At 42.5% G+C, this 12,415-nt stretch overlaps 1 protein-coding gene across 1 annotated transcript; it reads right to left on the minus strand.

Moving 5' to 3' along the window:
• Positions 1-1,118: 1,118 nt before the first annotated feature.
• On the minus strand, positions 1,119-4,909 carry LOC133593372 (hematopoietic SH2 domain-containing protein homolog; the record flags this gene model as incomplete). Its single annotated transcript, XM_072912783.1, has 5 exons — positions 4,761-4,909; positions 4,614-4,668; positions 1,779-1,916; positions 1,364-1,453; positions 1,119-1,281 (listed from the first exon to the last, which is right to left on the minus strand). Coding segments are annotated over exons 3-5 (375 nt in total), but the record flags the coding sequence as incomplete, so codon positions are not given.
• Positions 4,910-12,415: the final 7,506 nt, after the last annotated feature.

A 12,415-nucleotide genomic window follows, 5' to 3' on the forward strand; every position in this document is an offset into this window, starting at 1 on the left:
ACAGGAAGTGAAAATTAATAAGTGATTTATTTGAAAAATGTTGATACTAATATATTTTGCAACATGTTCTGTTTTCAATTCCAATATTTCATTCATCAAAAATATTAAGGAGAACATTAAGGCAGGGCGACATTGTGAATGAATGAATGAACATATTAAAGTAGGAATGCATGGATGAATTAATAAGTAAATGATGAATAGATAAAAAGATGAATAGAATAAGAAATGAATGAATGAACAAAGAAATTAATAAAAGAATGAATAAATTCAAGAATTATTATTTTAATAAAGGAATGAATAGAATCAAGAAAACATAAATGAATGAATAAAATCTAGAATGAATGAATGAAGAAATTAATAAATGAATTAATAAAACAATATTAAATGAATGAATAGATTAAATAAAGAAGAAAGGAAGGAATACATGAATGAATAATTAAAAAAAAAGAATAATGGATGAAAGAATGAATGGTAGAATGAATGAATGACGAAATAAATTATTAAATAAATAAAAAAAATACATGATTGAATGAAGAAATTAATCAATAAATGAATACATTTAAAAATAAATAGTTAAATGAATACATCAAAGTATGAATAAATGATGAATGAATCAAAGAATAAATGAATGGATGCATGAATACATTGACAAATGAATGGATGAATTAATAAATGGATGAATTAATAAATGCATTAATAAATAAATGATTGGATAAAATCGACAGATAATGAATAAATGGATGAATGAATGCATAAGAGGATGAATTAATATATAAATTAAGAAATAAATGAATGGACCAATGAATGCATGAATGAATAGATGAATAGATGGATTAATGAAGGATAAAATGAATGAATGTATACATTTATGAAATATGAAATTGATAAATGAATGAATGAATGTACAAAACAGGTAATTAAAGAATTAATGAAATCATGAATAACTTGATGATTAACTGAATGAATGAATGAATGAATGAATGTGGGGCTGTTGAGGATTGTTGTGAGCAAAATGTACAAAGAATGCTGTTGTCTTGTGATATTATTACAATATTAAAGATGAATATGCAGAGGTACTTGGATTGTGATTGCTGAGTAGCTGCGCTGCACTTCCTCACCTGTCCACAAGAGGTCATCAGCACCTCTGTGTATGGAGCGATGGGAACCTTCCTGTGAAAGTCCACCAGCTGCTGTAGACCGGGGTGACTCCTGTGCTCGCCCACGATGGCGAAGGAGTCGCCTTTGGCCTCGATCATGAAATGTCTGCAGCGTTTCTGCGCCCTGAAGAAAACACCACACGTCATTTGGTGGAAAGGTGTGTCGGTGCTGCAACAACCGTGTCGTGATCCGCTTGACAACTCACCGATAAGAAAGTGTGTAACCGACCCTGCTCTCGCTGACTCGGACCAGGAAGCAACCTGGCAGCTTGGACGTCAGGAGCTCCTCTGCAGACCTGGAACACCAACATCTTGAAACTACTATTGTACTTGTTCTTTGCTATTGTGAATAAATACACTTGAAACTTGAAACTTCAACTTGAAACACGTCAACACAAGCAATGTTGGAATAAACAGCAGCAGCAAAACAAGCAGTACAACAAGTGCAACTCGCAAGACTAATCCATTCTTGAAGTTATTATCATACTTCAAAGGCAGCTGGTGGCGTTCATTAAACAGTCAGAAAGTGAAAGACGTACGCACTTTTAGTTAGTTAGTTAGTTAGTTAGCGTTAACGTTGTCAAAACAACATTCCAGCCACGTGAAGGAATGGTGACTCACTTCCTGGTGATTCCCCCATGAAACCATTCCGGTACGACGCCGTTGTCCATCCAGGTGAGTTGGGGCGCCGTGTTCCCCGAGCTATTGTTGTGTCTGTGGGACAGCTGGGTCAAGTCGCTCATGCTGGGAGAAGATTCACTGGATGGAGGAACGTTACAAACCTTCAATACTGTACTTTTTACCATAAAAACAATGGCAGCTCAGTCGCTAGAATTTAACTGTCAAAAATAACAGTGGTACCGTTTTTCCATGTACAGTAATGCACTGTAAAAAAACGCTCGTAGATTTTGAAGTTCAGAATCTGGCAGATGAGTCCCCAAAACTGTATGGTGAAACTGTATGGTTCTTTTTTTTCTCTTTCTATCCCCTCCTACACTAAATGATAATATAAATACATTTAATAAAGTCAAATACAAATAAGGCAACAAGAGAAGTATCCTACACTTCTCTTTTGTAAAGTAAATCTGAACAGCCGACATGGGCATCTACATCAACTATATGATTTGCCTGAGAAGCTGGACAGGACACAAAATAAAAATAAAATAAAAATGATACCGTTTTTTTTCCAACTTGCACTGTTTTAAAAAAAAAAAAAAAACACTTGATTTTTACGGTAAAAGTAAAATGGCTGTTCAGCCGACAGAAAAAAAGTAACAATGGCGCCGTTTTTCAATTTACACTAATGCACTGTTAAAAAAAAAAACGACTGTAGATTTTTACAGTAAAAATAACATGTCTGTTCAGTCACCAGAATTTGATCAAAAAATGTAAGTTGGTACAATTTTTCCATTTACAGTAATGCACTAGACTGCAGATTTTTCCAGTAAAAAAATGGGAGTTCAGCCGCCAGAATTAAATGGTAGAAAATAACAATGGTACAGTTTTTGCATTTACAGTCATGTACTGTAAAAATACCAAGTGTAGAGTTTACAGAGAAAAACGGCCAGACTTTGACTGTCAAAATAAAAGTAGTTCTGTTTTCAGTTTACCGTCAATTTTACCAAAAAATCCCAATTTGCAGCTCAGTCGCCAGACATTTTACCTTCAAAATAAAAATGGTACAGTTTTTTTTAGTTTACAGACATGCACTGTAAAAACATTGAATGTAGATTTTACTGTGGAAAAAATAGAAATGTACCATATAACAGTGGTACCATTTTTTATTTACAGTGATGCACTTTAAAAAAAAAAACGGCTGTAGATTTTGCCCTTAAAAAAATTGGCGGCCGGCTATCAAAATGTTATGGTGAAAATAAAAGGGGTACCATTTATTACTATTTATGGTCATTACTTCCGTCATAATTTCACTGTTAATTAAAAAACTGGTAGAGTTTTTCAGTTCACAGGAAAGCACTGTAAATACCACAGTCAATTCTACAAAAAATGGCAGCTTAGTCACAGAGGTGGGAATTTTTGGACACCTTTACGATTTCATTACGATTCAGGAGCTACGATTCAATACGATTCCATTACAAATCCTTTATTGATGCATTTTTGATTCATGTATATTAATGTAGCTTCACATTTCTTTTCGTTTCACTAAATAAGCGTTTATCACTTGCAACTTTTAAAAACAGTGCATTTGTAAAAGAAACAATTCAATTAATTCCCATAACATTTATTATGTTACATTACATGTTTTTTTTAGAACTGTCTGCATTACTTTATTTACAATAAATAAATATATGATTCATTATAAAATCCATTGACTAATTATTTTATAATTGTCCATGTCCGAATTGTGATGCATCTAAAAAGTGATTATTTCCCCCACCTCTACTCAGTCGCCAGAGTTTTACTGTAGCAACAAAAGTGGTACTGTTTTTTTACTTTACAGTGATGCACTGTAAAAAATGACCGTCAATTTTGCAGGTAAATATCTGGCAGCTGAGTAACCATAATGTTATGGTCAAAATAAAAGTGGTACTGTTTTTACATTCACAGCAATGTACTTTAAAAACAATGACTGTAGATTTTAAAGTTAAAAAAAATTGTAGCATAATTTTTCTGTAACAAACAACAGTGGTACCATTTAACAGTATTGCACGGTAAAAACAAAGACTAGATTTTACATTAGAAAAAACAACTATTATTTCAGTTGCCAAAATTTTACTGTAAAAATAACAGTGGTACGGTTTTTACATTTACAGTAGTGAACTGTAAAATCCAATGTGGATTTGAAAGAAACATAATTTTATCGTAACAATAAAAGTGCTACCGTTTTTACATTTACAGTATATCGATGTAAAATCAACAGTCAATTTTACAGTAACATTTTGTTGACTGAGCAGCCATTTTTCATAGATATGTAGATTTTACTGGGGTAGAAAAACCTGTCAGCTTAGTCGCCAGAATTGTTGTGTAAAAATAACAGTGGTACCATTTTTACATTTACAGTATTGCACAGTAAAAACAAAGACTAGATTTGACATTAAAGAAACAACTATTACTTCAGTTACCAGAATTTTACTGTAAAAATAACAGTGGTGCCGTTTTTACATTTACAGTAACGAACTGTACAATCCACTGTAGATTTGAAAGAAAAACCCTGTCGGCAGAATTTTACCGTAGAAATAAAAGTAGTACTCTTTTTAATTGACAGCATTTTGAAGTCAAATCAACAGTAAATTTTACAGTAAACTTTTGGCGACTGAGCAGCCATTTTTTTGCCTGTATACTGTATATACATATGTATATAAACACACACTTTTAAGTCAAACACTATCAAAATGTGGATTTCCCGACACCAAATGCTGCTACGTTGCATGGAACCAGAAACAAAGTCAAACATTAATGTGACAAATATTATTTAGAAATGATCTAAAAGCAACTCACCGATACTGAGGACGCTCTGTTGCAATATGACGGCAGGACTCGGATGTGGACTAACCTGTCCTGGGCGGGGACACAAACATCACAGAATAGCAGACACAGGTGCTGGCTGGTAAACATAGCAACCAACATCAAAGTTAAGAAACAAACATTCATGTGAGACATCCAATAGGCCAGTTAGGGTTGAGGGTTTTGGTGAAGGGCTGGGATTTGTTGGCGATACTGTAGTCCTACGAGGGACACCCGTCTGGTGTTTCCCTTTAAAGGACTCAGGTGACATGTTAGTGTACCCACTGACAAACAAACCAGTCTTGAAAGGTTTTCCTGCCAGTCATGTCTTCCACTCTGTTGACACAATCAAACACAAATCATTGCTCAATGGTCTCTGACGTGTATTTTTGTTTTGAACACTTCCCCTCTGGACTGAAAGGTGTTCTGAACTCTTTGTATAGGAACCGGTTCAGTCACTTTAGCACAGTAAGAAGGAACTCCTTCATGTTTTTGTCTTTATACTGCTTGTCCCTATGTGACTTCTTGTACATTTGTCCACCAGATGGTGCCACGTTTTCCCATTCAAAGCATGCAGCAACATTCCTGCGAGGGCACATACTGAATGATGTGTCTATGTCTATGTCTTTTTGTTGAATATTTTGTCAAAATAAACATTTTTGTTTACAATAGTTTGCATTTAAGAAACTACATTTTATTTGGTAGGGGTGTCCTGATTCAACTCTTTCACTTCTGATACGATACCATATTACAGAAAAGAGCAGTGCGGACGTTAGTTATTTAGAACATACTCATAATCTGTTTATGCAATCAAAGTTGCTCAAATTTGATGACCTTGTTAAATATAATACATTAATAATCTTATATAAAGCATTTAACAAATTATTGCCGCCTAATCTACAACGTTTTTTTATAAGACGAGTGCAGGCTCATAACTTGAGAGGCTTTGGATATTTCTTATTGCTGAGAGCTCAAACCACTCGTAAATGTTTTTGTGTGTCTGTATGCGGAGTAAAACTATGGAACAAACTGCATTTACAACACAAGCAATGCCAAACTATTAATCCATTTAAACTGTTATACAAACCTCATTTCCATATGAGTTGGGAAATTGTTTTAGATGTAAATATAAACGGAATACAATGATTTGCAAATCATTTTCAAGCCATATTCAGTTGAATATGCTACAAAGACAACATATTTGATGTTCAAACTCATAAACTTTATTTTTTTTTTGCAAATAATAATTAACTTAAAATTTCATGGCTGCAACACGTGACAAAGTAGTTGGGAAAGGGCATGTTCACCACTGTGTTACATGGCCTTTCCTTTTAACAACACTCAATAAACAATTGGGAACTGAGGAAACTAATTGTTGAAGCTTTGAAAGTGGAATTCTTTCCCATTCTTGTTTTATGTAGAGCTTCAGTCGTTCAACAGTCCGGGGTCTCCGCTGTCGTATTTTAGGCTTCATAATGTGCCACACATTTTCAATGGGAGACAAGTCTGGACTGCAGGCGAGCCAGTAAAGTACCTGCACTCTTTTTTTACAAAGCCACGCTGTTGTAACACGTGCTGAATGTGGCTTGGCATTGTCTTACTGAAATAAGCAGGGGCGTCCATGAAAAAGACGGTGTTTAGATGACAGCATATGTTGTTCCAAAACCTGTATGTACCTTTCAGCATTAATGGTGCCTTCACAGATGTGTAAGTTACCCATGTCTTGGGCACTAATGCACCCCCATACCATCACACATGCTGCCTTTTACACTTTGCGTCAATAACAGTCTGGATGGTTCGCTTCCCCTTTGGTCCGGATGACACGACGTCCACAGTTTCCAAAAACAATTTGAAATGTGGACTCGTCAGACCACAGAACACTTTTCCACTTTGCATGAGTCCATCTTAGATGATCTCGGGCCCAGCGAAGCCGGCGGCGTTTCTGGATGTTGTTGATAAATGGCTTTGGCTTTGCATAGTAGAGCTTTAACTTGCACTTACAGATGTAGCGACCAACTGTATTTAGTGACAGTGGTTTTCTGAAGTGTTCCTGATCCCATGTGGTGATATCCTTTAGAGATTTATGTCGTTTTTTGATACAGTGCCGTCTGAGGGATGGAAGGTCACGGTCATTCAATGTTGGTTTCCCGCCATGCCGCTTACGTGGAGTGATTTCTCCAGATTCTCTGAACCTTTTGATGATATTACGGACCGTAGATGTTGAAATCCCTACATTTCTTGCAATTGCACTTTGAGAAACGTTGTTCTTAAACTGTTTGACTATTTACTCACGCAGTTGTGGACAAAGGGGTGTACCTCGCCCCATCCTTTCTTGTGAAAGACTGAGCATTTTTTGGGAAGCTGTTTTTATACCCAATCATGGCACCCACCTGTTCCCAATTAGCCTGCACACCTGTGGGATGTTCCAAATAAGTGTTTGATGAGCATTCCTCAACTTTATCAGTATTTATTGCCACCTTTCCCAACTTCTTTGTCACGTGTTGCTGGCATCAAATTCTAAAGTTAATGATTATTTTCCAAAAAAGGGTTAGGGTTAGGGTTAGGGTTAGGGTTAGGGTAGGGTTAGGGTTAGGGTTAGGGTTAGGGTTAGGGTTAGGGTTAGGTTTGGGGGTAGGTTTTAGGTAAGGAGAAGGGAATGGTTAGGGTTAGGGAAGAGGGGGGGTGGGGGGTATGGGAAAAATAAAGAAGGGAAAAACGGGAATGTGCACTGTCCGTCACAATCCAACGGGCTCACACTCACACCTCATTTAGGCCCCCTGGATGTCTGGTGCCCAATTTGGAGATCCAAAGGAGCTCCGCCCGGTGGCGTTGGGCGAGGCTCCATTTGGGATCCGTCTCTACGACAGTCGCCCGGACGGAAGACCACCCGTGTCGGAGAAAATGCTGAACCAGGTGAGTGTTGGTATTTTTATGCCTAACGATGTTGTACTTGTGTTGGGCGAATCTCCTAGCTAAGGTATTGCCCGTCTCGCCCACGTACATATCGCCACATCGTTGGCACCGAATAACGTACACACAGTTCCGGGTGTGTCGGCCGCCACGGCACAACGGCTGGAAAACCTTGCGGTTGTGGGGGTTCACCAACCATTGTGAGTGGCGGACAAGGGTGTCCCTCCTAGTGGAGGGCGGGTCTCTCAGTGAGCTGACCCTGGCCCTGACCAACAGATCATTCAAGTTGGGGTTCTTACGGTAGGCCGGCACCACGTAGCGCCCCGGCAGCCTCCCGCTACTCTCCGCAAAGGTCCGGAAGTGGTCTTTGACCTTCTTGGCGACCCGCACGGCCGAGGGAGAGTAGGTGGTGATGAGAGGGATCATGTCGGTCCCAGGGGGAGGCCCCTTCGGGTCCAAGAAGACCCTCAACTGCCGTCGGAGGAAGGACCTGGAATAGCCCCTCCCCTTCAGGGCAGAAAAGAGGGTCCTCGAGGCCGTCAGGAAGTCCTCCCTTCTGGTGCAGACACGATGAAACCTCAACAATTGGGATTTCACCAACCCCGCGAAGGTATGCTTGGGGTGGAAGCTGCTTTTGAAAAGGAGCGCGTGGGTGTCGGTCTCCTTGAAGAACACCCTGATGTCCAAGTGTTGCGTGTCGGCAAAGTCGGGACCCTTGAATGTCGTGGTGTCCAAAAAGTCGACCGATGTGTTGCTCGTGGTCGACTTGATGGTGATATTTTTATTGTGAGTGTTCAGCGTGTTTAAGAACACGCTGAACTCCTCACTGGAATGGGTCCAGACACCCCAGATGTCATCCAGGTACCGGAAGTAGTGGAGAGGACGTTTTGGGCAGGCGGCCAAGGCAGAGGTCTCCCACTCTGCCATGAAAATGTTGGCATACGCCGGTGCAAATTTCTTGCCCATAGCAGTGCCCTTAATTTGGAGGTAGAAACGACCGTCAAACTCAAAGTCGTTTCTCCTCAAATTAATGTCGAGGAGCTGTAAGAGCTCCTTTTCGGGCCTGCTAACGTCGCGGTACCTGTAGAAGACATTTTTGACAGCCTGCATCCCCTCATTGATATCAATGTTTGTATACAGGCTGTCAATGTCGATGGTAAACAAAATGGCATCTGGGGGAATGCAAACATTCTTGATTTTATCAATAAAATCATAGGTATCCCTGAGGTAGCTGTCGTGCAGAACGGAAAGCGGCGTCAGATAATGATCGATGAACGCCGCCGTTCTGTACGTCTCGCTGCCGCAGTCAGACACAATGGGTCGCCCCGGAGGGATCTCGTGGGGCTTGCTCCACTTGTCTGGCTCCTTGTGAATTTTAGGGAGCATGTAGAACCTGCGGGGGCGAGGATCCGGCTCCCCCATGAGATACCTATGTTGTTTGAAATTGATAAATTTTTTAAGTAGAAGATTATCCAGAATCTTTTCTACCATGGGAATAGTTTGCGGATAAATAGGTTCCGGCAGTGGTTTATAATACGTCATGTCACTCAACTGCCGAGAACCCTCCCATATGTATTGCGATCTGTCAAAAATGACAACAGCACTCCCCTTGTCGGCTGGTTTGATCACAATGTGTTTGTTTGTTTTTAGACTATGAAGGGCCTCGACTTCTCCGCGTGTCAAATTGGGAGCGACCGCAGGTGCGCAACCCGAACCGAACATGGAGAGCCCGTCGGACCGGACCATAGCCTGGAATTCCGGAGGCATAAGTCCAGGTGAGGGCTCCCAGCCGGAACGGGCTGTGAACGGTGTGGGTCCGAGAGAATCTTGTTTCTCATAGTACACCTCAAGTTTAACACGTCTGTGGTAGCGCTGGAGATCAAATTGAAGTTGATGATGCCAGTCGCTACTGAGATTAGTGGAGGGAATGAAGTTGAGGCCCTTGTTAAGGAGGGAGATTTGTAAGGGGGTTGGCGTGAAATTATGGGCCAAATTTATCACGTTCTTATTACCCCCCCGAGCGATCGGGATTATGGGGATGCCAAGTTTAAAAAGTCAAGCCAGTGGGGGTTAGGGTTAGGGTTAGGGTTAGGGTTAGGGTTAGAGGGTTAGAGGGTTAGGGTTAGGGTTAGGGTTAGGGTTAGAGGGTTAGGGTTAGGGTTAGGGTTAGGGTTAGGGTTAGGGTTAGGGTTAGGGGGTTAGGGGGTTAGGGTTAGGGTTAGGGTTAGGGTTAGGGTTAGGGTTAGGGTTAGGGTTAGGTGTTGGGGGTTAAGGTTAGGGTTAGGGTTGGGGGTAGGGTTAGGGTTAGGCACTGTCCATCAACAATCCGCCCAGTGACCCCCCACCAGACGCACACCCCCCAGGGACCCCGAACGAACACCGCCGAACGTGGCGTCAGACACATTATTCAATCAAATTCCACATCATGCGACGCGCGTTTCGGTCTGCATGACCTCATCAGGCATGAAATTTTGAGAAATTGGCCTCATTACCTCTCTCTGAGCAAGATGTCCCCTCATCTGCTGGAGGAAAAATGAGCCAGAATTGCAAAACGAGGTTTTATAGAAGAGCCTGCAGGGGGCATGGCTTGTGCTCCCAATCAGTCGCTCCTCCCGAGTGCCTGCAGGTGGCGTCTGCACACAACTGCAATACTTAGTCACTCCACAGACAAAAGAGAACTATCTGGTTACATAATCACTCCAGAAGGTAAGTATAATTCATCCAGACCAGCTGGGTGGGGCACTCTAATATCACAGCACTGCACACAAGTAAATATCACCACACACAATTAAAGAAGTATTAAATCACTTCAAGAAAAAAATCCAGATAAGTTCTCCATGTCTGTGACCTCTGACCCCTATTTTTTCTTACTTGGGTTAGGGTTAGGGTTAGGGTTAGGGTTAGGGTTAGGTTTGGGGGTAGGTTTTAGGTAAGGAGAAGGGAATGGTTAGGGTTAGGGAAGAGGGGGGGTGGGGGGTATGGGAAAAATAAAGAAGGGAAAAACGGGAATGTGCACTGTCCGTCACAATCCAACGGGCTCACACTCACACCTCATTTAGGCCCCCTGGATGTCTGGTGCCCAATTTGGAGATCCAAAGGAGCTCCGCCCGGTGGCGTTGGGCGAGGCTCCATTTGGGATCCGTCTCTACGACAGTCGCCCGGACGGAAGACCACCCGTGTCGGAGAAAATGCTGAACCAGGTGAGTGTTGGTATTTTTATGCCTAACGATGTTGTACTTGTGTTGGGCGAATCTCCTAGCTAAGGTATTGCCCGTCTCGCCCACGTACATATCGCCACATCGTTGGCACCGAATCACGTACACACAGTTCCGGGTGTGTCGGCCGCCACGGCACAACGGCTGGAAAACCTTGCGGTTGTGGGGGTTCACCAACCATGGTGAGTGGCGGACAAGGGTGTCCCTCCTAGTGGAGGGCGGGTCTCTCAGTGAGCTGACCCTGGCCCTGACCAACAGATCATTCAAGTTGGGGTTCTTACGGTAGGCCGGCACCACGTAGCGCCCCGGCAGCCTCCCGCTACTCTCCGCAAAGGTCCGGAAGTGGTCTTTGACCTTCTTGGCGACCCGCACGGCCGAGGGAGAGTAGGTGGTGATGAGAGGGATCATGTCGGTCCCAGGGGGAGGCCCCTTCGGGTCCAAGAAGACCCTCAACTGCCGTCGGAGGAAGGACCTGGAATAGCCCCTCCCCTTCAGGGCAGAAAAGAGGGTCCTCGAGGCCGTCAGGAAGTCCTCCCTTCTGGTGCAGACACGATGGAACCTCAACAATTGGGATTTCACCAACCCCGCGAAGGTATGCTTGGGGTGGAAGCTGCTTTTGAAGAGGAGCGCGTGGGTGTCGGTCTCCTTGAAGAACACCCTGATGTCCAAGTGTTGCGTGTCGGCAAAGTCGGGACCCTTGAATGTCGTGGTGTCCAAAAAGTCGACCGATGTGTTGCTCGTGGTCGACTTGATGGTGATATTTTTATTGTGAGTGTTCAGCGTGTTTAAGAACACGCTGAACTCCTCACTGGAATGGGTCCAGACACCCCAGATGTCATCCAGGTACCGGAAGTAGTGGAGAGGACGTTTTGGGCAGGCGGCCAAGGCAGAGGTCTCCCACTCTGCCATAAAAATGTTGGCATACGCCGGTGCAAATTTCTTGCCCATAGCAGTGCCCTTAATTTGGAGGTAGAAACGACCGTCAAACTCAAAGTCGTTTCTCCTCAAATTAATGTCGAGGAGCTGCAGGAGCTCCTTTTCGGGCCTGCTAACGTCGCGGTACCTGTAGAAGACATTTTTGACAGCCTGTATCCCCTCATTTATATCAATGTTTGTATACAGGCTGTCAATGTCGATGGTAAACAAAATGGCATCTGGGGGAATGCAAACATTCTTGATTTTATCAATAAAATCATAGGTATCCCTGAGGTAGCTGTCGTGCAGAACGGAAAGCGGCGTCAGATAATGATCGATGAACGCCGCCGTTCTGTACGTCTCGCTGCCGCAGTCAGACACAATGGGTCGCCCCGGAGGGATCTCGTGGGGCTTGCTCCACTTGTCTGGCTCCTTGTGAATTTTAGGGAGCATGTAGAACCTGCGGGGGCGAGGATCCGGCTCCCCCATGAGATACCTATGTTGTTTAAAATTGATAAATTTTTTAAGTAGAAGATTATCCAGAATCTTTTCTACCATGGGGATAGTTTGCGGATAAATAGGTTCCGGCAGTGGTTTATAATACGTCATGTCACTCAACTGCCGAGAACCCTCCCATATGTATTGCGATCTGTCGAAAATGACAACAGCACTCCCCTTGTCGGCTGGTTTGATCACAATATGTTTGTTTGTTTTTAGACTATGAAGGGCCTCGACTTCTCCGCGTGTCAAATTGGG

This window comes from Nerophis lumbriciformis, unplaced genomic scaffold, assembly GCF_033978685.3.
Source record: "Nerophis lumbriciformis unplaced genomic scaffold, RoL_Nlum_v2.1 HiC_scaffold_886, whole genome shotgun sequence".
NCBI classification, from domain to species: domain Eukaryota; kingdom Metazoa; phylum Chordata; class Actinopteri; order Syngnathiformes; family Syngnathidae; genus Nerophis; species Nerophis lumbriciformis.